The 25902-nt window shown below is 50.7% G+C and overlaps 1 protein-coding gene across 5 annotated transcripts in view; it reads right to left on the bottom strand.

Moving 5' to 3' along the window:
• PCNX1 (pecanex 1) overlaps positions 1 to 25902 on the bottom strand; it is a 1666514-nt gene that overhangs the window by 1057177 nt on the left and 583435 nt on the right. For all 5 annotated transcript variants that reach the window (XM_069638600.1, XM_069638595.1, XM_069638598.1 and 2 more), the window contains exon 10: positions 16253 to 16310. In XM_069638600.1, coding sequence (XP_069494701.1) covers positions 16253 to 16310 — 58 coding nt within the window. The remainder of the gene's footprint in view (positions 1 to 16252; positions 16311 to 25902) is intronic.

Below are 25902 nucleotides of genomic sequence, written 5' to 3'. Positions count from 1 at the left end.
ATTTTTATGGAGGCGTGAGCCAGTCCAGCTTTGGCCAGCGACAGTAGGTACGGCAGCACTTGAGGGGCTGTAATCCGCAGAGGGTTAATAATCTGTGCACGGCACCAGACAGAGAACCTCTTCCATTTATGACCGTAACACTTGAGAGTTGAGGACGCCCTGGCCTTTGCAAGAACCTCTCTGCAATCAGCCGGGATATCGTACCCTCCAAACTCTAGTGCTGCAGGAGCCAGGCCTGCAAGTTCAGCGACTGTGGGTCGTGGTTTAGAATGGCGCCTCCTTCTCTGGAGAGAAGATCAGTGTCCGCCGGCAGCCTGACTGGCGGGGATGTTGTCCCGAGCCCGAAGGCGTGCGAGCGGCATCTCTCGGCTGATCATGACCGACCCCACTAGGAGGCGCGGACGGATCAGTGCCCTGTGATTCGAGAATCGCCAACATTTTCTTCCCGAAGGAAGCCCATTCCTCCGGTGTCGCATGCTTGGTGGGCTAAGCGACCCGCCGACGGGTGGAGTACTCGGATGAGGACGGGGAAGGCGACCGATGACGGTGCTTCCGGGAGTGCCTCGAAGAGGCAGAGGAGTGGCGAGACCGACTCCGGAAGTCCAGTGGGTCTCGGTCCCGACGACTAAGTGGAGAGTCGCCCCTCGAGTCAGCCGGCGAAATCCCCGCAGACCTCTACTTCTGGGGCTTGGACACCTTACCTACCGATAACTACTTCTTGCGCTCCCGCAAGGCTTTCGACGTGAGCGACTGGCAGTCGACACAGTCATCCGTGTCATGGGCCTCCCCGAGGCACCAGAGGCAGGCGTCGTGCGAGTCCGTGACCGACATCTTGGACCCACAGTCCCCGCACTTCTTAAAGCCCGGACGCGGTGTGGAAGACGAGGTAGACATCTTCACGAAGAATAACTTCACAAACTAACAGTTTCGAAGAACCGAGATGAACAAAAGAAACTCCAAAGAGTCGAGGCGTACCGAGATTCATGAAGCGAACACGTCTGCGGAAAAAAACAGAACTGAGGCTATGGGCGTCGTGCATCCTACTTATCACATCGGGTGACGTCAGCCGTCGGTGGAGGTCCTCGAGGACGACGCAGGAAATTTTCCGAAGCAGCACAGCTGTGGCGATTACTGTCAGATATGGAATACATCGGACGACCAAATCCCCTCGAAATGGCATGTTAAATGGGAAGGGACTGTAGGAGGAATCTTGACAGGGCTTTTTCTTTTTCACAGTCAGTTTCCTTTTTATTTGGGGTGTTGGTGCCAGGTCTGGTGCTACAGGCGTTACAGGTAGGTAAAGGGATAACATCTCAGGAAGAACATGACCAGCAAGAGTCAAAAAGAAGGATCCCTTTCAGAGACTATGGCGTAGGCGCACTGCACAGATAAAGGCCTACTCAAAGTCCAGTTAGCCTAATTTGGCAAGTTTCAATTCTAGTAATAGCAGCGATGCAATACTCCTCCCCACTTTCTCTTGCAGCTGGGTAAGTCTGCAACCATGAAATTGACAGTTGTACTTGCCTCAAGCTCACCCTCCAAGAGCTGCACAGCCTACTTCTGCATTGTGAGCAGGTCAAGGAATGATTCCAATGTCCCATTGCTCAATGGAGCCTGGAGCAACCTGCCAGCCGCAAACTCCCTTCAGACGCCAACTCCTGCGCCCTTTCCCCCGCAGGCTTCTCCCTGTGGGGTTGGGGAGGCCGGGATGAATGTAGTGAGGGGGGGCGTGGCCTCCCGCAGACGGTCCACAAGCTTCCTGGGCTCCCTCAGGAAATGCAGTGACTCCCGCGGCAACTCCCGTGCCCTTTGAACATTATAACATGTAGGGAAACTGCGCTGGTTCTGAAGATGTTCTGTCTATTTCACTGCATCCACTACGATTGATCCATATGCAATTACATTTCTCCTAAGGGTGGATGTATATACAAGTTGTGTATGGCCATATTTCCCTTTGATTTTTACTTTGGGCTATTAGGTGTCCCTTACAACATCTATAAGCATAAACTATTGCATTAATACATACAAGGAGGGACACAGCTTGTACAGATCAACTGCCCATGCTAATCCCTATGGCCATTCCCAACTGGTTCCTACCCCTCCACACCAAAAACACATCCTCATGGGGTCTCCTTTAGCTTGCTTTAATGAAGCCTTGCCATCAAACATTGCACTCAAAGTGCCTGCCAGTATTTCTTTCAAAGCAGTCTTTGGAGAGGTAATGACTGGAGTGTAAACCTGCTACTGGTGTAATAAAAATGTTTTAACCAGGTGGCCTTCAGCAACTCGATTTACAAGCACTCTGCATGTCCTTTACTGAAGTCCTGTAAAAAAATGAGCACTAGCAAAGCCAACCGTTTTGGCTTGTGCATAAGTACTAAGCATTTGTCAGGCACTGCAATTTTATGCCCAGGAACCTGCACCATTTTGCCCTGCTACAATCAATGGCTAGTTAATACCAATGTATGCAAGTGCCTTTCCAATGCCTACACAAAAGCCCAAATTGTTGGCATTGTCAATGCTAGTTATCTTCTTAGTGTGTAATATACAGGGTTAATACATTTACCAGGTTACTCACCATAGTGACCACCTTATTCCTAGTCCATAGTCCCCTTTCCTCTAAACTTGTGGCCATCTCTCGTCTTGTGGGACAGGACCGGAGCACTTTGTAAAAAGCATCCAAATTATTTTCAAAAATGTGTCCCTCCTCTCTTTCGCCCATCAGTCCTTTTCTATCGCCGGGTCAAAGACCCATTAGCAATAACAGAGGAACCTTATTAGAGGGGACGGCGGGCGGGCGTATGGAGGAAAGGGGACTATGGACTAGGAGTAAGGTGGTCACTACGGTGAGTAACCTGGTAATACTACTACGTCCCGTCCCCTTTCCTCCACACTTGTGGGAGATTCCCCAAGCACTCCTAACAGGAACTACGGGTGGATGGAAATACCCCTTACTGAAACACGTTCTTCAGCACAGCCTGATCAAACTGAGCGTCAGCTCTAGAGCTCATGTCGAGACAGTAATGCTTACAGAAAGCAGATGGGGAGGCCCAAGTAGCTGCCCTAGCGATGGACTCCCAGGGAACACATTTCTGAAAAGCAACTGCGGCTGTCTTGCCCCGCACCAGGTGTGCATGGATACCCTTAGGAGGTTTCAGCCTTTGGACGGTGAAAGACTCAGTGATGCAGGTGGCAATCCACCTGGAAATAGATGCCTTAGACGCTGGCTTGCCCTGAGGGTTACTGAAGGTCACAAAAAGTTGATAAGAACTCCTAAGCTCGGAAGTCCTGTCCAGGTAGAACTTCAGAGCTCTTCGGACATCAAACCAGTGTAGAACTCTTTCAGCCTCTGAGGCAGGGTTCTGAAAAAAGACCGGAAGGGAGATCGACTGATTCAGATGGAATTCGGTCACTACCTTCGGTAGGAAAGCCGGGTTTGTCCGAAGGACTACCTTGTCCTTGTAAAAGACCAAGAAAGGATGCTCCACTGACAATGCCTGGAGCTCACTCACTCTCCTTGCTGACGTAACGGCGACCAGAAAGGACACTTTCCAAGACAAGTACTTGAGGTCTACCATAGCCATTGGTTCAAAGGGTTTATGGCACAGCACCGTCAGGACTACATTTAGGTCCCATGGCGGGTGCGGATTACGAACCGGAGGGTAGAGGCGTGTCAAGCCAGCAAAATGCCTCTTCACCACTGGGTTAATTAGAGAATAAGAACACAGGTCTGTAGAAAGGTAAGCGGAGACCGCTGAGAGATAAGTCCTGCATGACAGAACATGAACCCCTGACTCTGCTAGGGAGGACACGAAGGACAGCACCGTGTCAATCGTGGCCACCCTCGGATCCAACTTCTTCTCCAAACACCAATGACAGAACCTGAGCCATTTACTCCTGTATGGAGATCTGGTTGAGGGTTTCCTGGCTGCCTGGATAATGCGCATGTTATCCGTAGACAAACTCAGATGCTCTAAAGACTTGAACTCAGGCACCATGCCGCCAAGCTGAGCGATTGTGGGGAGGGGTGCCACATCTGTTGTTCCCCTTGGGACGAAGATCGGGAGTTACTGGTAACCTGATCGGCGGATACACTGACAGGTGTTGAAGTTCTGAGAATCAAAACCTGGCCGGCCACCACGGGGCTATCAGTAGAAGGGAACAGTTCACAGAGTTCTTCAACTTCCAAATTGCTCGATGAACTAGAGGCAGAGGCAGGAAGGCCTAAGCTCTCATGTTGTGCCATGGAATCTCGAGAGCATCCCCCAGAGAGGAGGGTACCAGCCCCCCACTGGAGGCATACTGAGGAAGCTTCTTGTTTACCGCCGTGGCGAAGAGATCCACCTCCGGTGTGCCCCAACGAGAGAAAATCCATGAGAGGACCTCCGCCTTCAACTCCCACTCGTAACTGACCACTGTCCGCCGGCTGAGGGCATACGCTGTGGCATTCAGCTGGCTCGAGATGTGCACTGCAAGCAGCCAGACACCATGAAGCACGGCCCACTCCCAAATCTGGATGCACAGGTCCATGAGGGGGACGGGGGTGGGGGGACTTTGTTCCCCCTTGCTTGTTTATATAATACATTGCTACCACATTGTCCGTTCTTATGCGGAAAACCTTGTTGACAATGAGCGGTCTGAACGCCCAGAGCGCTAGGAAGATCGCCAGAAGCTCCAAATAATTTATGTGCAGGAGCTTGTCCTGAGGCGGCCAGAGGTCCGAGACCTGAAGAAGATTGAACGTCGCACCACACCCGAGGAGGGAGGAGTCCATTGTGATCGTCACCGTAGGGACCGGGTCCTGAAACCCTACGCCCCCATACAGATTGCTGAGAGATGACCACCAATCCAGGTCCACTCTCATGGAATCGGGAATTATTATCTGCATGGAGTCCAGATCCACTGCCTGACGCCATGAATTCCGAAGGGCCATCTGGGTCCGTCTCATTGAGACGAGGAAGAGGAAGAGCCAGTACACACGAGGCCATGAGGCCCAGAAGCCTCTGGAACCACCAGGCCGACATGCTCTCCGACTGCGCAAAGATCCGACACGTGGCCAACTGATCCGCCATTCTGTCCCCAGCCAGATACACTCTGCAGTCTATCGTGTTCCAACGAAAACCCAGGAAGATCAGGTCCTGTGAGACAGTCCTGGAGGATTTCTGCCAGTTCACCGACAGCCCAAGATGGAACAGGAGCTGAAGGAGAAACTGGAGGTTGCCCTCTGCTGCCATCGGACAAGGGCTGCGTAAGAGCCAGTCGTCCAAATAAGGATACACATGGATACCCTGGAGACAAAGATAGGCCGCAATCACTGACATCTTCGTGAAGACACGCGGTGCCGAGCTGAGGCCAAATGGAAGCACCCGAAACTGGAAGTGCTCCTCTCCCAAAGAGAAGCGGAGGTATCTCCTGTGTGGATTCCAAATCAGGATATGCATGTAAGCATCCTGAAGATCCACAACGCTGAGCCAATCGCCCATCTGCAAAGAGGAGCGTATCTGGCTGGGCGTGATCATCTTGAATTTCTCTTGGGGTAGGAAAAGATTGAACTGGGAAAGGTCTAGGATGGTGCGCAGGCCAGCCTGGTTGGGTTTGGGCACCGTAAACAACCGGGAGAAGCCGCCCTCCCCTTGATCCCCAAGGGGAACCGGTTCCACAGCTCTGAAGTCCAGAGGTTTCTGAACCTCGGCCTTGAGGGAGGGTGAGCCCGACAGCTGAAAAGGCGGGTTGAGGGTTAGGGTAGGGGGTAAAGTTAAGCGGAAGCCTGCTCGAGCGACTGACAAGACTCATCTGTCTTCTGTGATGGTCTCCCATGCCGCCCAACGAGTCGCAATGCGCCCTCCCACCGAGGTCTCGTGAGAGCGCGGAAAACCCTCATTTGGCAGGCTCATCGGTGGCGGTGCCACCTGAACCTGAGGAGGCGGCTGAGGAGCGGGAGAAAAACCGTGTACGCTGTTGACTACGGCGGTTATTCCCCACAGGAGTATCCACTCTGCGAGATTTGCGGTCATAGAAGCCCCTAAAACCAGAGAAAGGTCGACTTTGTGACAACGGTCTCTGGGATTTGAAAGGAGCTTTAACCAGAACAGATAATGATTTAGCCGTATTAGTGCTATCCTTGGTTTTGGTGAGCTCTACATCAGTAGAAGAATGAAAAAGCTCCTTACCACCGAATGGAAGGTCCAACACCTTGTCTTGCGCTTCCTTAGAAAATTTAGTGGCATGCAGCCACGCCTGCCATGAGGTATCAACCCCAAGCATCAGGCCCCGAGCCAAGGTGTCTACGTGATGAGCCGCAGCCTCCAGGAGATCCTGGGCCAAGGCCCTGGCATCGGAAGGGCCTCCTTTCAAATCTTCCAGCTTCTCGACCGGGATGTGCTCCTCAAACTCCGACAGACCTTTCCACATCCGCATGTTAGCTCCCGTCAATATCAATTCGCCGTTGGCCTGCCTGAGCAGCAAGGCTGAGTTGGCGAAGATTTTCCTCCTGACGGAGTCGAGGAGCTTGTCCTCCTTTCCCAGAACCTAAGTAGCCGTCGTGGAAGAGGATGCTTAAGGCCTGGACGGCAAAGTGGCCGCAGCCACCACTGTGGAGGAGGGAGGCGGACAAGACGACAGGGCCACCTCTTCCGAAGAATGCAGACTGTACCTCGCGCCAATCTTTTTATTGACAAAAAATCCCGAGTGTGGCTTTTCCCAGACTCTTCGGACCTCGGCCAGAACGTCCTTCTGCAGGAACAGGCCGGTACGCTCCAAAGGAGACATGGTGAACGCCCCAGAAAGCATGCTCTCCTGCGGAGCGGGTGCCTCGGCCACCGGAACATCTAAGAAACTCATGTCCAGTACCCGGTCATAAAAGGCTCTGATAGAGCGAGGAAGGTCCTTGTTGTCCTGATCGCCTTGAGGGTCATCTGACAGATCAGGATCTTGTTGAGCCGTGTCAGGCACATCCTTGTCCACTGGGGACAATGAAGGCAAAGGCGGGAGAGCAGGCGGGGGCACCACGGGCAAGGGAGGCGCCGGCGGAACCACCGGAGGAACGGGTGGAGCCAAAGGCGCCAGTGGACATATCTCCTTGAAAAGCCCTTTGAAATATTCCCTCATGGGGTCGGTGCGCATAAGCGCTTGAAATTTACAGAAAAAAGCATCCTCAGGAGATTGATTCGGGACATGAGGAGGCCTCTATTGAGGTGGACAAATCCAGGGACGTAACGGGGAAGGGTGTCACACCGTCCCCTCCACCGACGTAGCCACATAAATCAAAGGAGCCGCCCCCGCGGGCAACGAAACATTGAGCGGAAGAGGCATCTGGGCGTTCCAATCATAAACCGGCCGGTGGGGGGCGCTGTTGAGCAGCCTGCAAGATGGCTGCCTAGCTTTCTAGCTCCGTGCCCGACTGATGAATATCCGTCTGCATCAGCGGTTCCCTGCACCATCCAACGCTGGGAGTGAGTGTATCGTGTTCGCCATCCCCGCAGCGACATATTGATCCAAGTCGGGGTGAAAAACCCAACTATCACTGAGCAGGGCCCTTCTTTCTCCTGACCCGGCCCCCTGCTGACTGAGGCCTGCCGGGCCGGGCCCCGCCCCGTGTTGAGGATGCGGGCCCGGCCCCTGTATGCTGCTGTGATTATTTACTTCCTAATCCTTCCGGAGCGGCTATCTACCTCTGGTGCCCTGTGGAGTCGCACTCCATCGCCGCGGGATTGGCCCTCCGGAGGCCGCTGGAGCGGCGGACTATATTTCCTCCTTGCCTGGCTGCCTGCGTATCTGACCCTCTGCGCGTCGCTTGGGCGGAGCTTCTCTCCCGGTCTTGTCCCCCCTGTGGCGAGGGGCGCCTGAAGCTGTTGCTGTCCGAGCGGCTCCTCATTCCTGGCTTGCCCTGGGGACGGGCGGGTGCGGTGGTGACTCCGGCTGGTGGCTGCCCGTGACTCATCCAGCCCCACGGGGGCTCCCGAGGCGATCCCGCCGCCCGCAGACCAAGCGCCCTCCCCTGCCTGCGCCTGGCCTGCCGTCCGCCCCCCCACGAGGTGACTATGGTGCTACGCTGACTGCTACCAACCACCACGAACTTGGACACCGTGGCCCATCTGCATATTTTCTTCTCGATCCCCTGAGAGCGGTCCGGTGCAGCTGAGATCTCGGCCGCGGCTGACAGACTTGAACTCTGTTCCAACAGGTGAGGAGGTGGGGGGCTGCAATATGAGACCCTACACTGAGTTTGGATTCCTGCTAACGGCAGATTGAGGCACTCCTTCCCGATACTGCTGTACCCAGGGGGCCCAAGGGCCACGCACCTAACACCCTGCAAGGGCTGCCCTGTGTCGCTCCGGTGCTCTCCCGTAGCATGCCAAGTAAATCATGCGGGGCTAACAAGGCGGGGGCAATGGACAAATACACTAAGTCACTTCCCAGACAGGAGCAGGGAGGGTCACCCCTGAACCAGGACAGCTCTGAGGCACCCCCGTGGCCCCCTCAGCCTGACCTCACGACCTTAATGGAAACCATGGCGAAAAAGTTTGCGTCATTCCACGAAAAACTGGATGACATTAATGCAAGTGTTGCTTCTATGCGGGCCAAATTGGATCAGCATGGCACCAGGCTGGCGGAGGCAGAGACACGAATCAGGCCCAACGAGGATGGAATGCAACGAGGATGGAATGCACACTCTCCAAAACACTGTCTCTGAACTGGTGCGCGATATTAAGCAAGTCAAGGCAAGATATGATGATTTGGAGTCCAGGTCCCGTCGGAATAATCTTCGCATCGTGGGGGTCCCGGAGTCCGCCCTCAAGGGTAATCCCCAACTATCCCTGTTCTTCACGATCGCGCTCATCGGGCGCTGACCCCCCCATCCCAAGCCAGGGCACTTCCCCAGGCCGATCATTGCCAAGGTTTTGAGATTTAGGGACAGAGACCATACACTTTGCTTGGCCCGGGAGAAGGGGGAACTGAAATTTGAATCTCAAACAATTAGAATTTTTCCAGACTTTTCCATCAGTGTGCAAATGGAGTTCAGGCAGTTCAACGGTGTGAAAAAGTTGCTCATGGAGAGGAAAGTTGAATATGCCATGCTGTTCCCGGCACGTCTGAAGCTTACTCATCGCAATAAGTTATATTTTTTCACGGTCCCGGAGGAAGCAGTGAAATTTATCGAAGCCCACATCCCACTTCCTGACTCGGCCGAGGAGCCAATACCTGATGGCTGAAGAAGCGAACACCGACCCGCACAAGTGGCCCGCCTTGGGCGCCGCGGCACACGCGCCGTCTATATCTCCCTTGTTGTACTCATGAACCTTGCATTCTCTATATCCTCTGCTATGCGTAATCTGTTGTAATGGCTCCTTGTATTGTACTAATTGATACCGCTACTAGATCCACGGTGTATTTCACCAATCTCACACTCAAGTTGGGTTAACGGCAACAGCGACCCCCGCTGCAGCTGCAATGCCGAGTTTGGCATGTTATGACTGTTGGATGTGCCCCTGTTGGGCGCTCAGGCAGGCATGCCCCTGTTCCGTTGGGCGTGCCTGTGTAGGGTCTTTGGGAGCGTTTCTGTGCACTGCTTGGTTGGGGTGGGCAGTGAGGGTGGGGGTGGCAGGATTGAGGGATGTTATCTCAAAAATGGCAAGGAGAGTGTGGCTTGGAGGGTGGAATGGTGCGTCACTGCATCAACCATCATACGGCCAAAGCTACGCGATGCTGGGATGTCCCGTAAAGTCGTAACATGGCTATTAGACTAATGTCATGGAATATTCGGGGGCTCAGTAATTTCACTAAGGCCCGCAGGATAACGGCGTACGCTCAGAGGCATGGGGTTAATATTCTCCTTTTATAAGAAACCCACGCTCTTGCGCATCTCTCATCCTCTCTAGCCCCGGCATGGGGCACCAATAAATTCTACACTGTATATTCCTCTCAGTCCAGGGGTGTCCTAACCTTGATTCACAAATCAGTGGAATTTTCCTTACGTACTAGCCACATAGATTGTGAGGGTAGATACGTGATCCTCCATTGTTTATTAGCTAACATAGAGTGCCTGTTGGTCAACACGTACGCCCCGAGTATAGACACCCCCGACTTCGATGACATTAATACCCTGCTTCTGAGATACATCGGGATCCCGGTTATTTGGGGGGTGGGGAGGACATGAACCTCATACTAAACACTGAGCTCGACAGATCAGGCACTGCACACAGGACGGTATCCAGAGCCGCCCGTCGGCTCCAAGCACACATGGGCCCAGCTGGCCTAATCGATGCCTGGAGAGCGCTTAACCCACTGGTTAAGGAGTACACGTTTTACTTTTCTGCACACGACAGTCATTCCAGAATCGATCTCTTCCTTCTGTCGGCCGGGTTGATGGGGAAGAATCTCAGCATGCAGATGTTACCATGCACGCTTTCAGACCACTCCCCAGTGACACTCGACATTACCCTGCAGCCTGCACTACCTCGCCACTCCAACTGGCGATTTAAATCAGAGACACTACATGACAGTTTTTAAGGCCGACATCCTTGCGCATATCAATTCGTTTTTTGACAACAATAAACGCCATGACACAACTGATGGGGTCCGATGGGAGGCTTTCAAGGTGTTCATCAGGGGATCAGGGGATGTGTATCTCTAAGGAAGCTGGGGTCCTGAAAGACATTAGGAACTCTTTGCAACGCTCCGAGACAAAACTCAAGGAACTAGAGAGTGAATACGCCTCTGCTCCCTCCCCGCCCAAGTTGGCACAGATACGTGCGGAATTGGAGACCTTTGAGGCACATGCCCTCAGGGAGATACGATATTATGCACGACCCATTGCGGCTCCTAAATATGGCGGGGGGGAGGGGGAGACCCGGTCGAACCCTGGCCAGGCTGGCCCGGATTGAGGGGGGCAGAACCCGGATTGACAGTATTAGGAGCAAGGACGGTGTCCAGCATTGGGCTGACCAAACCATCCTTGAGACCTTTTCGGAATTTTATGCGGCCCTCTATGCCCCGCAGAGTGAGAATAGCCCTCAAGACCTGGATCGTCTCCTTGACAGTATCCCCATGTCCTATATATCCCACGCCACTAAAGAGCAGCTGGACGCTCCCATCTCTCTTGATGAGATCACTGAGGCTATCCCTGCCCTTCCCAAGGGCATGGCCCCCAGTCCTGATGGCCTAACCGCTGAATTTTATCAAGAGCATGTTGCTTTACTGGCCCCGCACTTGCATGAGGTGTGGGATGAGTCCCTCCGCCTTGCCACTCTCCCCCAGTCCCTACGTGAGGCTATTATCACTGTACTCCCCAAGCCGGGCAAACCCCCAGAGGAGTGTGGCTCCTACAGACCTCTTTCTCTTATGAATACAGACACCAAAATATTCGCCAAGATTATTGTAAACAGGTTCCTCCCCATCATGACGTACCTAATCCACCCGGACCAAAGCGTTCCACTGCTTTAAATATCCGGCGCCTATTCAATGTCATCTCCAGAATTGACCCTAAAGCTAACGCGGTTACCTTGACACTAGATGCCCAAAAGGCGTTTGATATGTTTTCATGGCAGTACCTGTGGGCGGTGCTGGTGAAGATGGGAACTGGCCCACGCATGCTCTCCTATATCAAACTGCTTTACACAAACCCAGTGGCCAGAGTCCTGGTTAATTCTCATCTCTTGGCTCCCTTCACCCTACACAGAGGGACGCATCAGGGGTGCTCATTTTCCCCCCTATCATTTGCGATGGCTATTGAGCCAATGGCAGACAGTGGGGGTCATTCCGAGGTTGGAGGTAAGGGATTACCGGCGCCGGTAAGGGCACCGATGCCGGTAATCCCTTACCTCCGTATTCCGAGTTCCCTTTGCGGGTCCCTCTTTAGCAGGAGTAAATTACGGGACCCGCAAAGGTACCTCGGAGGTAATTACGGTACTGTAATTCACGGTACCGTAATTACCTCCTTCCCCATTCCCATTGAGCCCTATGGGGCTGAAATGGGGAAGGGCAAAAGGTGAATGGGGAATTACCGGTCCCTCCAACCTTGGAATGGACCAGTAATTACTCCATTCACCATGCCGAATTTCCATGGAGTAAATAGCTCCATGGTTACCTCCAACCTCGGAATGAGGCCCAGTGTAAGAGACGAGCATACTCGTAAGGGGATACACCTGCGTGACACGCCCGAAATTATATCATTGTATGCGGACGATGTGCTTCTGTACATCAGGGACCCCTCGGTCCACTTAGACCCAATCATCCGTGAGATAATCAAAATAGGTACATTTTCGGGCTTCACTATAAATTACACTAAATCAGATATCCTCCCTCTCACACCTGCAACCCCTCAGCCGTCATGCGAATTCCCACTCAGGTGGGCCCCAGAAGGGATTAAATATCTTGGGGTCCAGGTCTCCCTGTCTAGAGCCTCCCTATTGGCTGACAACTATGATGCTGCTGCACAGTATGCGGAAGCTAGAATGAAGAGGTGGAGTAACCTCCCCTGTCCCTGGCGGGAAGACTGTCGCTAATCAAAATGATTATAGTTCCAAAGCTCCTATATATATATATATATTCGCCAACGTCCCACTCTGGCCCGGGAAGCACTATTTCACAGACCTACACGCGGGGTTTGCCCGGTTCCTATGGCACTCCGGGGCCGTCCACCGGAAATGGCAGCATATGACTTTACCATATGAGAAAGGGGGCTTTAACGCGCCGGATATAGCGCGATACTGGATTGCTGCACAAGCCCAACACGCAACTCACTGGTATAAACACCAAGACCCACCTCCTCATGTCAAACTCGAGATCCTGGCAACCAAGGAGTTCAATGTTATGTCCCTGATCTTCTTCCACTCGTATCAATCCAACGCCCCGGCTGACCCAGTGACCACCACAATCAGGGCATGGAAACAGATGCTGCAACCCCACTCTGAACTCCATCCGTACTATAAATGGCTGCCCATATGGTCATTCTCAGGCCTCGCCCCCACACAGGATAAACTCCTCACGCGACACTGGCTGGACCTCGGGTATCGGGCGCTTTCCGACCTGTTCACCGAGGGGAAATTCATCACCCCGCAGACATGGAGGCCAGGACACTCTTGCTCACCACTGGAGTTACTGCAATACTTTAGACTCAGAGCGGCAGTGCAGGACATGTGGCCCTCGTATCCGGACGAAAACCCAGAGTCCTCCGAAATCATTGCTAATTCTGCAGGGGGTAGGGGCAGAATATCCACCCTTTACAAAATGCTGATAGAACATACTACAGAACCATCCTATAAGATTCGGGATGCATGGAGTCAGGAACTGAGGTTGCCAATCACTGACGAGATGTGGGCGAAGATGTGTACACACACACACACGTAAGGTCTCCCTCAACTCTAGATTTAGATGTGTGCAATATAAACTCCTTAATCGCCTGTATTACACTCCCTGGGTGGTTGGGAAGCTTGCACGAACTCAACCCCACGTTTACCAGAGATGCAAATCCAACGAGGCGGATCACACGCATATGTTCTGGTCCTGTGGGGCGCTGGCCCCATTTTGGGAGGCTATGCTCGGGGCCCTCTCAGAGATGGTGGGGTTTCGGATTGATCCTGACCCTCTGGCTGTGTTTGGGCTGTGGGAGGGAGCGGGGGCTAAGCGGGTTGCTAAATTTTTGAACGTGGGAGCCATAGTGGCCAAGAGATGCATACTGCAGTGCTGGAAGCGGCGATCACCCCCTACGCTAGAAATGTGGCTAAAGGCTCTCACCTGGACACAGATGTGTGAGGAGGACTATATCAATACATTGCTTGTGAATGCACGCCCAAAAAACGTGTGTACAGAGTTCTGTAGCTATTTGAATAGCAAAGCTGATCTGGAGCTCCTATCCTCGCCCCCGTCGCCAGATCAGACAGGAGTGTAAGCTGAACTGTGGGTCCCCTCACTGGACTTGATTTATTCTCGAGAATGTACCTGCCTGGTTACTAATGCACTGATTGTTGTCCGTACCTTTAAACAAAAAAAAAAAAACCCGGCCGGTAAGGATGCGCACAAGGGACCTTAGGTTCACCCAAGAGACCGAGCCCTACACCAGAAGCCGATGGCGTAGTTGTAGGGGTAGCACCTAAAATAGTCGCCGTGGCGAGAACGGCCGCCATTTTGTCCTCATCTGAGGGGAACTGTGGCACGTGAGGAAGTGAGGCAGGAGTTCCCGTCGATGGATCAGGGGTCTTAATCTTAGCCCTAACATAAGGAACCTCGGCCGAGCCGGTACTATGAGGCCTGGAATGTTTTTGTGACATACCAACCGCCAAATGAGCCTTCGAAAAGGAAGGACCTCGGCACTGCCGGTAAAAGAAGAACTTTGCTTCTTTGCCCCTTCAACAGATCTAATGTCACCACAAGAGCGGGCAACGGTGCGCTTTCACCGACAAAGCCTTGACCGGCCTCTCAGAACTGTTGGTAGCTTTAGCCTCTGTACGAGGGACCTCGGACACAGGCCCAGTAACAGCCTTTTCTGCGCGGGCCTCGAACATCCGTTCGGTAACCACAAGCCCAGCCAAGACCACGGGGCGCACCCGGTTTTGTTTTTGAGGGAAGCCGACAGAGGCCTCAGAGCAAACTCCGGTACCCCACGACTCTTAAGAACTGGGTCTAAAACAGGCCCCCCCACAGGAGGGGCCTCTGAGCGTACTCCGGTGTTCACATGCCCCTTACGGAGACCCTCTGAGAAAACTCTGGTAGAATTATTAGGCCCAACGGGCACCTCAGGGCGAACCCTGGTAACAAGCGATCAACGCCCCTCCTGGACCGAGAGGAACACGGGAAGGTATCCCCCGGTCGGGGTGCTCGGAAAAGTAAAGAACTTACCGGGCGTTTTTTCTTCTCGTCGATGAACGCCTGAAAATGCGAAGGAGGAGTTAGTCGGAACCCCTCCTCCCACCGCTCCAACCGACGGTGAAGTGCCCGGACCGAAAGGGAGTCACAGTAAAAACAGGAGTCCCAACGGTGATCCGGACCCAAAAACTCTAAACAAAGAGGATGGGGATCCACCCTCACGAAGCGACGGTGACACGATGAACAATCTGGAAAGTCTAATTTGAAAGCCATAGACAGACTAGTAAATGAATGCTAGCGAGAGCCAGAGAGGAAAAAAGGGAAGAAAATCTTCCGAGGATGCAAGTGCGTCCGGCCCCGATCGAGCGGAGAAAAGGACTTATGGCCGATACGTGGGGCGGAGCCAAGGTGGGCGGGGCCCCGCGCAGGAAAGAGAGGAGGGACACATTTTAGAAAAAAATGTGGATGGTTTTTACAAAGTGCTCCGGTCCCGTCCCACAGGACGGAGAGATGTCCACAAGTATGGAGGAAAGGGGACGGGACGTAGGAGTAAATTGTATTTTTATATAATTACCGGTGGTGCTCTGTGTGGACTCATTGTAGCCCTAGACCACTCTTGCGCCCTTTCTGAGACTAAGCCTTGACCGCTCTATCTTACTGTTATTGGGTTTGGCTGACCACTTGGCATCTTCCTTTTTCACCATAAGAAGGTGGCCAAGATCCTCTCACATGGGCTGAGTTTTTATATCATTGAGTAAAGACAGCAAATATATTGCTGCCCTTCAGGACTGTGATCCCAGGACAGGAGGTATTGCTTCACTTAATACTAATGCAGTAGATGTATGGCAGAGCTGGTATACAGATTATACAAAACAAGAAGCAGACCAAAGAACACAACCTATTTTCAGAACAGATGTGGTGTTCACTGTACATATCTGTTGACAAAACCGAAAATTAACTACCTACACAGATCAAGATCACGGTCTAGGTTCTCGTGCCAAAAGGTTCTGAGTGACATCGAAAAGGTACCAAATTTAACTCTTCAGCACTACACCACATTTATAGTGTTTACAAAACAATGGTTTATTTTTAACAGATTTAGAAAGACAGGGAAACAACTTTACAAGGAAAAAAAGGAGCACTAATCAGAAAAGAATGTCTTAGAAAAATGGAGAATATAATTACGGAACAGGTTACTTTAACTACTTCTAAACACATGTCCTTGGAGAATACAATATAACTATCATATAACTGCTAAGTTAATACTTTTGCTAAGTCCTCAAAACCAAGGTTACGGAAAAATACACTGTTTAAGATGTTGTTTCTTACACAGTTGAAAAAACAAAAAGGTGCCTAACAATCTAAAAGGGACAATATGATTTTCTCCAATTGTGCTCTCAGCAGACACTCATCACTTACGTCTGTGCACAAATGTTAAAGTAAAACTTACTAGCTCACGGGGGTAAAATCGAACTGAGGTAGAACTTGAAACATGAGAGTCTGTGTCACTGTAAAAGAAGAGAAAAAAATGAGATCTTACACTATTCCTCTTTGGCCTTTCAATGTGGTTGCACCACATGTCACAATCAAAGGATAAACCTAAAGTACTTCATTTACCTGAACATTTACATTACTGCCATTTTGATTATCCCCCGGCCCTTCTCCTCCACACTTATAACCTTAGAATAGAAAGTATCTGCATGAGTAATTTTGAAATATGAACTCATGAACACTGCCACCATATATGGAACAAGTTACTTACCTGTAACTGTTCTCCATCATGGGTCTGGAATGGATTAACATGCTCATGAATATTCCCTGTCGTCAGGCAGGGAATCCTCGGTAAAAGAAGCAGTTTCACTTTAGTTTATAAACTGTCTTTCTCCTATAAACCAAAAACTGAGCTCTGGGTAATACTGCCCCAGTCAATGAATGCCCTCTCCCTTAGCCTGGCAGCCATCTTAAGATTTGTTAGCACGTAAAAATGGCAGTATGACCACGAAGAGCCGCAGAGGGGCAGGAGGGAGGGTTTGCATGTGAATCCATGCCAGACCCATGCTAGAGAACAGTTACAGATAAGTAACTTGTTCCTTCTCAAGCATGGGGTCTGGCATGGATTCACATGCTGATGAAGAATACACAGCAGTACATCAACACAACCGCGGAAGGTGGCAAGGCTCAACAGAAGCAATTACTCTTTCCTCCTCACCAGGCTCACCTTCAAGCGTACAGGTTGCGTAGCACTGCTTGGCTGACTCTTGACTCCTCCCTGGAAACCCTGTCGACACAGTAGAATTTCGTGAAGGTGTGCATAGTCCTCCACGTAGCATCCCAGAAGATGTCCAGCAGGGGCACACCAGACAGGTACGCCGTCATCGCAGCGATCGCTCTGGTAGAATGGGCTCTCCGACGGCGAGGCAACGGTCGGTTTGCTAACCGGTGACAATGAGTGATGCAGCCGGAGAGCCACCTGGAAATGGAAGCCTTGGACAGGGCCTTCCCATGGTTCACAGGGCCAAAATTTAACAAAAAGCTGATAAGTTTTCCGGAAACTCTTCGTGCGGGCCCAAAACGTAAGCGCTCAAGTCACATCCAGCGAGTGCAAAGTCCTTTCAGCCAGCGATGAAGGTGTCGGAAAAAACACAGGTAACGCCAAGGGATTGTTGAGCTGACATTCCAACGGAACCTTGGGATTGAAGGAGGGGTGCGTCCGCAGCACCACCCTCATCTTGTGGAAAGTCAAGTAAGGCCGCTTGCAGGACAGGGCCTGGATCTCACCTACTCTCCTGGCAGAGGCGATGGCCACGGGGAAAGCGGTCTTCCAAGACAGGAACTTGAGCGGAGCTTGATGCATCAGCCCGAATGGGGCCTCCCATGAGCCTAGTCAGCACTACACTGAGTTCCCACGACGGGGCAGGCGCCTTCACCGGCAGGAACGAACGGAACAGTCATTTGATGAACTCCTTGAGTAGACGCTGCGACCAAAGAGAAGACCATCCTGGAGAACTTGTTTCCCGGAGATAGCTGCCAGATGCACTTTGATGGAGGCGTGCGACAGCCCCACCTTAGCCAATGACAACAAGTACGGCAGGACTTGAGGGGCTGTGACCCTCAGAGGGTTAATCTTCTGCGACCAGCACCAAGTCACGAAATGCTTCCATTTGTGTCCGTAACACTTCAGAGTCAACGATGCCCTGGGCTTGGCGAGGACCTCCCTGCAGTCCACAGACTCCCAACACTTGAACGTGCAGTAAAAATATGAAGATGGCTGCCAGAGGAGGGCTTAGGGAGCGGGCAGTCATTGGCTGGGGCAGTATGACCCAGAGCTCAGTGATTGGTTTATAGGGGAAAGAGTTTATAAACAAAAGTGAAACTTTTATTTTACCAGGGATTCCCAGACTGACAACGGGGAATATTCACGAGCACGTGAATCCATGCCAGACCCCATGCTGGAGAACATGGCATTCCACCAGGCAATATCACTGGTCCCCGCTGGACTTCAGAGACAGCCTTAAATTAAAGCGCCCTTGTCAAAATGCAATACTTGGGATGTATGGTTATAGCCTATTTTCTTTACAGTGTGTTTATTTGAAACGGATGGGTGCTGCAGGATGGTATCGTATAAAAGCTAAGAAATTATTACAAAAGCAAAAATAGCACAAACTCTCAGAACTGACCAGCATGCACGCTTTAAGTGGAGGAGGAGTATAGTAAGAAAATTGGGCAGGGACGCATTCAGTTCCATGGCAGGCAAGCAGAGCAGATTCTGAAAATCGCATTTTTACCATACATGCCAACATGTATCCACATTCAGGTGGACCTACAAAATGTACTACACTATCATCCTTCGGGAGATTTGTGCTGCTTGTGCAGCCATTCTCCTGAGGGAGGGGGGAGAAAAAAAGATGGCTGCCGTCATAGGGAAAAGGGACCAAGTCCCTTTTCCATTTCTATGGTGGCCAGAGCGGCGGGTGCAGAGGACCGGAGCACAAATCTCTGGTCCCGCAGATAAATGTGGAGGTTGGTGGGGGAGGGAAGGGCTGGTTTGTTTGGGGGACGGGGTGTCAACAGGGAGAGGCTCCCTGTTGCCACACTACATAAACTTTTTTTTTTTAAAAAGGCACCACCCGGGGGAAGAGCCTCATATGGCTGGAACAGCAGGCAAAGAATGTATATTCTCACCCGCTGTTCCAGCCACCTGAGTGGCCAATGGCCTTTCTGCATTTGCAAATGGAAAAATGATCACATGTAGTGAGGGATATTCTAAAAATAGAAATTGTTTAAAACAAAAAAAAACAAGGTATTTTAAACATGATCACCATTAGTAAAATGACATGGACAAATCAGCACTGCGATGATTCACCATGCACCGTCACTTATCACCAGGGGAGCCCTTTCTCATGAGGCTAGGGAGGTACGGCCACTACCCAATATTTCCCCAGGGGGTGGTTTAATGCGGGAAGACCTCACCGGGAGAGACTCACCATCTGGGCATAAGACCATTACTTAGCCCATTGGCCAATGTCACAGCCCAACCTCCCCTAGCCACCTTCACCCTGCATGCCAAACAACTTCCTTGAGTAGAAACATGTTTGTAGTGTAGGAGAAACTGCCGAAACAAAGTACCAGGAACAAGAGCAGCACAGGAGACATGAAGAGTAGTACTGGTACGAGGTGGCCCCGAGGATGCATGAAGATAAATCCATCAAGAAAAAACAAAGGACTTTGCCAATCCACCAGGGCGAGACTGGCAACATTGTATAAGACGAGAAGGACTGAAGACTTCAAGCCCAGCCGGGATAGACAGCAGGAGTTTCAAACACTGTTGGCTGACCGAAGAATCGGAAGAGCTGAGGACGCTGGAGAGGATCTGAACGCGATGCAGGAAAAAGCAGAGCAGTCCAGGAGATCATGGAGCCACTGCACTGCTGCAGAGGAGGAAAAAAAGCAATCTGTAGAGCTGGAGAGATGCTCACCAGTCCCAGGAAGTGCCATTGGCGTAACAAAGACCCAACAAAGGTACGGGGTGGAAGAGGGGCAGTCTTGAAAGGCTCTATGCCAACCCAGTAGAAACAGTCAAACTACTGTGAAGATGCATCAAGCATTTGAGGAGAACTTCCTCATTGCAGTAATAAACCCACTGACCACCATAGAAGGGTCTGGGACTGGAATACAAAAATAGTGAGCATCCAAGGAGAACAACTTTGTTGCAGTGGCCACAAGCCCACTGACCACCAGAGAAGGGTCTAAGACCCTAGTGAACCAAGCATCTGAGGAGAACTTCCTTGTTGCAGTGGCAGCAACAGGACCACTGACCACCAGAGAAGGGTTTGGGGTCTCAAGCCAAGTGAAACAAGCAACAGAGAACTTCCTCGGCGCACCAAGTCCACTAACCATCAAAGAAGGGTCTGGGACCATGACAGTAGTATATTACGTATCTGAGGGAAGCATCCTCATCGCAGTGGCAGGGAAAGTTCACTGAGGAACAGAGAAAGGACTTGGGACTTTGCCAATACCAGGGGAAGGGAGTAATTCTCTTGGCTCTGAAAGTTGAGGAAAAGGAAAGCCCTTTTGGATCCAGACGTGCCAGGAGAAGGGAGTCATTCACCTCGTTCTAAAAGTTGGAGAAACACTTTTGAACAAGAGGGGTCGGGGGGAACGGAGTCATTCCCCCTGACTTTTGTGTGAACTTTATTTGAGGTGCTGAACCAATTCCAGGAGAAGAACAAGTTACTTGTCCCTGGTAACGTTCTTTCAACTGGATGTTCACTCCATGTATTCCTCATCTTTGTTATCTCCAATATCCAGCTTCAGCTGGTTCGAAAAGAAAAAAAAAAAATAATCGGCAGAAGGCGATGTGCGTCAATGCAGTTAACTCGATGTCCCGAGGGCCTCCGTCTCAAGGATGAGGTCATCAAAGGCATATATAGCATGCACACGGCTTGTTGGCTTCAGTTCGGTTTTTTCATGTCATTCTCAATAAGAACTACCTGCATCAAAGCAGATTTGACCATACTAGACTCTGAAGGAGCGAAAGCTGCAATAACATGGGAAATTCTACTGAGTTGTAGGTTGGGAGGGGCGATGAGGAATACGTGGGAAGAACATCCAGTCGAAAGAACGTTACCAGGGGGTCAGTAACTTGTTCTGCGAATGGATTGTGTCCTCACACGTATTCCTCATCTTTGACAGACTCCCAAAGCAGTATTTGTTTTAGAGGACGGAGTAAGAAGGTTGTCATTAATTGTTTCCATGAACGGAATGATGGACTGCCTTCACAAAACTTCCATCCTGACTTAAGGTGGACTAAAGGCAGTAATGCTTATTGAAAGTGTGAATTCTATACCAAGTGGCTGCATCACAAATGTTTTTAATAGTAACCTCTTTGCAAAGCAGAAGTAGCAGCCATGCCCCTAGTGGAATGTGCTCTCAATCTCCATCTGGACAAGGTCTGCTTTGTTACAGCCTGTCCCAGTCTATGACCTGTGTATCCTATGAATAGTTGGTCATCCAGTTTAAGTTTTGACAACCTTGAAATGCAGCAACTCAGAGCCCTTTGTGGGTCGAGCCGGTTTAACCTCTCCTACTCCTTGCCAGGATGAGGTGGAGGGTAGAAAGTGGGTAACACAATCTTTTGTCCTAAATGAAAGTCTGAAATTAACTTGGGTAGGAATGAAGGTTTGACCCTCAGGACAACCTTGTCCTTATGAAATACTGTAAAAGATGGTTTAGAGGATAGTGCCTGCAACTCACTCACTTTACAGGCTGATGTTAGTGCTACCAACAAGATGGTCTTGAACGTTAGTAGCCTTAATGGACATGAATGGAGGGATTCAAATGGTGCACACATAAGAAACTTTAACACCAGATTAAGCTCCCAAACGGGAACCTGAAAAGGAGATGGAGGGAACACATTAGTGAATCCCTCCAGAAATTGTTTCACCAAAAGGTATCTTGAAATATTAAGTTTCCTAAGACAAGCACTTGAAGATGGAAAGCACAGCCAAATAACCTTTAATGGTCCTAACATGGAGCCCCAGATTGGCCAAATGCAGTAGAAAAGATAACACCTTCGGTGTCTTGCATAGCAAAGGGTCCACATTCTTATCTCTGCACCAGCTGCAGAATTTGTTCCAATGGCAACGGTACAAAGACTTTGTTGCTGGCCTTCTGGCCAAAAGCAAAATCTCCATTACGTCATCTGAAAGGTCCGAAACCTTGTAGCTCAGCCTCTCAGAAGCCATGTGTTAAGGCTGAGAGTCTTGACCTCTGGATAGAGAACCCGACCCTCCACTTGCAAGAGAAGGTCCTCTCCTTGTAGACAACATTTTGGAGGGCAGATGGACATGTTCAGAAGGTCCAGATACCACATACTCCTGGCCCAATCCGAAGCAATTGGGATCATGGATTTCCCAAACTTAACCTCCCGATTATGTGAGGAATGACCGAGACTGGAGGAAAAGCATACAGGAGTGGAAACTCCCAGTCCACTACGAAGGCGTCTCCTAGAGCTCCTCTTGGGGGAAATTCCCTGGAGCAGTACAGTTCACAATCCATTGTTGACACAATAACTAACAGATCCACTTGGTTGGTTCCCCTAAAGGTGAAGATCTCTTGAAGTAATTCCAAAGCTAGTTCCCACTCGTGGGAGACTGCTCTGCCTGCTCAGAGCATCCGCTGCAGTGTCGTCCTCCCCAGCTAGGTGAACTGCTGATTGGGAGATTCCTTCTTGAATTGCCCAGTACCAGAGCTGCATTGCCCCTCTGCACAGTGGTAGTGACCATACACCACCTCTCTTGTTGAGGTAGTACATGGCCACTGTCTTGTCTGTCATTATCCTGACATTCTTTCCCGGTACAGGCGGCAGAAAAGCCTTCAGTGCCAGTCTGATTGCTCTGATGTCTAGTTTGGACTCTTATGGAGACCAAAGACAGCTGCTGGTCAGATAGTTGGTGTGGGTTCCCCACCCCGTGAGACCGATCCGCCACTACGGTTATCTCTGGCCATGGTTGCCAAAAGGGTTCTCCCTTCAGAATATTGTACATGCAGGCCCAACACAGGAGATCCTGTGCAACCCTGCTTGGAACCTGAAGTAGATCTGCCATGTAGCCCGATAACTGACATTGTGTCCTGAGAGCCCATTGAAGGGATCTCATGCTCATGAGAGGTGTCTGGCACCAGAAAAATGCAGGATGCCATGAGGCCGAGCAACCTCAAAAAGTCGAAGGCCGGGAGACGCTGGGCAATAGAAATTTGGTGACCATCTGCAGAATGTCTTTAGGAGTCACCTTCCCAAGGATGTATCCAGTACAGCCCCAATTAACTGTAGCTTTTGCAATGGCATCATGTGGGAATTCTTGTAATTGCGGGAGAAACCCAGTCTGTGTAGGCAGTGGAAATTGATGCTGAGATGATCCAAGACTTGTTCAGGAGAATGCGCTCTGATTAGCCAATCGTCCAGGTAGGGGTAGACGTGAAGCCCCTCCTCTCCCGAGACTCGCTGCCACCACCATCATCATCAGATTAATACCTTTGGACGGAGTTCAGCCAGATCAGCAGAACTCGAAACTGATAATGAGAAAAGCAAACAGCAAACCTCAGGTACTTTCTGTGCTCGAGATGGATTGGCACATGAAAATTAACATCCTGAAGGTCCAATGACACCATCCAATCCTGGAGCTGGAGGGCCTGAAGGAACTGAGAAAGTGTGACCATCTTGAGCTTGTCCTTCCCTGAGGAAATTGTTAAAGTATCCCTAGTGAGATGGGTCTCAGTCCTCTGTCCTTCTGGGAGATTAGGAAATATGGAGAATAGCAATTTTTGTTCCTCTGTTACAGGTACTGGGTCTATAGCACCTTTCTCTAGCAGCGTCCAAATTTCCTGCACAAGGAACGGATCTGAAACCTTTAAAGAATGGCTCCCGGTGGATTGTTCTGAGGTCTATGAATAAAGGGGAGGCCGTAACCTTGGGCTATGGTGTGTAGTACCCAAGCATCCGAAGTAATGTCTCGCCATTCTTTCAGATGCTTAAACCGTCTGCATCCTACTGGGGTGTCATAAGTCAAGACCAGAGAGGTTTTGAGGCGGCTGAAGCAGTGGCCATTGGTAAAGATGCAGATGCTTGGGCGTGCTTTCCACCTCTCCCTCTTCCACCAGGAGGCAATATTCTTTGGCCTCTTTGACCAGCCATTCCTCTCACTCTTCCAACTGAGGAGTAGTAACGAAAGGATCTACCCCTCCAAGATGTTCCACTGGAGTGAAAAGGCTGAGGCTGCCTATAGCGGCACCAAAAGACTTGGCTGATGCCTTCGAGGTCTGCCGAAAAGATGAGACCCGTCAAAGGGCATATTAAGGAGTCTAGAATGCATGTCTGGTGCAAAACCAGACTTCCTTAACCACGCAAATCTGCGTATTACGGTGCTTGCTGCCATGGCTCTGCTGAAGCCGTCGGCAGAATCCAGACCAGACTGAATAGACTCACACATGGCCTCTTTGCCATGCTTTACAATGGCCAAGAACCCGTCTCATTCCTACCTTTTGGGAATATGCTCAGCGGACCATGGAAATACAGTCCCCCATAGAGTGTAAGTGAATTTCACAAGGGCACATGTGGAGTTGGCCGATTTAAGAGCCATGCTCCAGCAGAAAATACTTCCCTTGACCATGCATCTATCCCGATCTGGTGAGACAGTCAGATAGCAGCCTGCTTGGAGGTAGCAGTTGCTTCCTGCACCACTGCTTGACTGTCGGTATTTCTTGGTCAGGTTCACATTAACTGCCGGACTTGACTCTTGTGCTTCCCCATTAACACTTACTCTCTTCTGAAGAGTGACATGAAAGGGAAAGATAGGGTCCCTTTGAGGACCTTTGTCCAGGATATCCAAGTTCATCCTGTTCTTATGGGAGGGCAGGCCTGCTCCATCCCAGATAATCCACTACCTTGGTCATTAATTGCCTTTAAGAGGCATCTGCATGCTCATCTGTTTCAGGATTTCCAAATTCCATGTCCGGTGAAGTGTCCACCCCACTGGCTGTCTGCAGATTTTCATGTAGGTCTCTCAACCTGGATTCCTCCGATATGAAACTATCAGGGACATGTGGTGTGCCATACTGTAAACCAAAGGGTGCATAATTCTCATCAGATGGCTCATTGTCCTCATAAATAGAAGTGAGGGACTTAAATAAATAATTCCTTGGTAAAGGATTTATGTATTTCAGGTAAAGGTGTCAAATGCTTCGAACCAGATGCCCATAGAGAGGTCTGTGTCTTCGATGAAGACGTTTTCGACATTGATGGCATCGATGGTGCCGCTGACCTAGACATCGACTGGTCTTGACTTGTGGCTTGAAGAATTCCTAGATTTCTCATTGTGTTGAGGCCTCAACGGCTCTCGATGGGAATCTGGCTTCGTCCCGGGCTAGAGGGCACGTAGGATTTGGCTTGAGCCCTTTCCTTACTAGCTTCAGAAGGTGCGGTAGGAGCATGGCCTTGCTTGGAGGGTTTCTGGCTCTGAAAACATAAGCATTCCCATTAAGCTGGAGTGGAGGCCTTAGTGGGACAAGATATAGTGCTCTCTGGGAAGGAATTGTACAAGAACATCGAAGAAGGCGATTTGTGATGCCTCTTCGACGAGTGGTGGGAGCCAATCCGTGATCTGAAACTTTTTGCCTTCTTTTGTCGAAGAGAGTTGCCTCTCGCTTCATCGGAAGCAGGCTATTTTGATGGGTTAGTCAAAGGGGATTTCTTAGGGAGTCTAATTACGGCCAATTTCCCCTTACGCTCCTTCAGAGCTTTTCCGGTCATCGATTGACACTTTGTACAGGTTGAGGTCTTGTGTTCCGCACCGAGACACCGCAAGCATTCTCGATTCGGATCCATCAGCGACATCTTTGCAACCGGTCTTAACACTTTAAAACCGGTCTTCGGGTAGTCCGTGTCGAAGACTAAGACATTCTGATATTTCTCAAAGAAATTTCTGAAGCATGCCGTAATTCACAAAGCGTAAGCCTACTCAGAAAAACAGAACTGAAGCCAACGGGCGCTGCGTGTGCTATATATGCCTTAGTTGACATCATCCTCGAGGCGGAGGCCCTTGAGGT

The sequence above is a fragment of the Ambystoma mexicanum genome, chromosome 14, assembly GCF_040938575.1.
Source record: "Ambystoma mexicanum isolate Mex_15411 chromosome 14, UKY_AmexF1_1, whole genome shotgun sequence".
In the NCBI taxonomy this organism is placed as follows: Eukaryota; Metazoa; Chordata; class Amphibia; order Caudata; family Ambystomatidae; genus Ambystoma; species Ambystoma mexicanum.
Note: the sequence above shows the minus strand (reverse complement) of the source record. Positions and strands in the feature narration are given on the sequence as shown.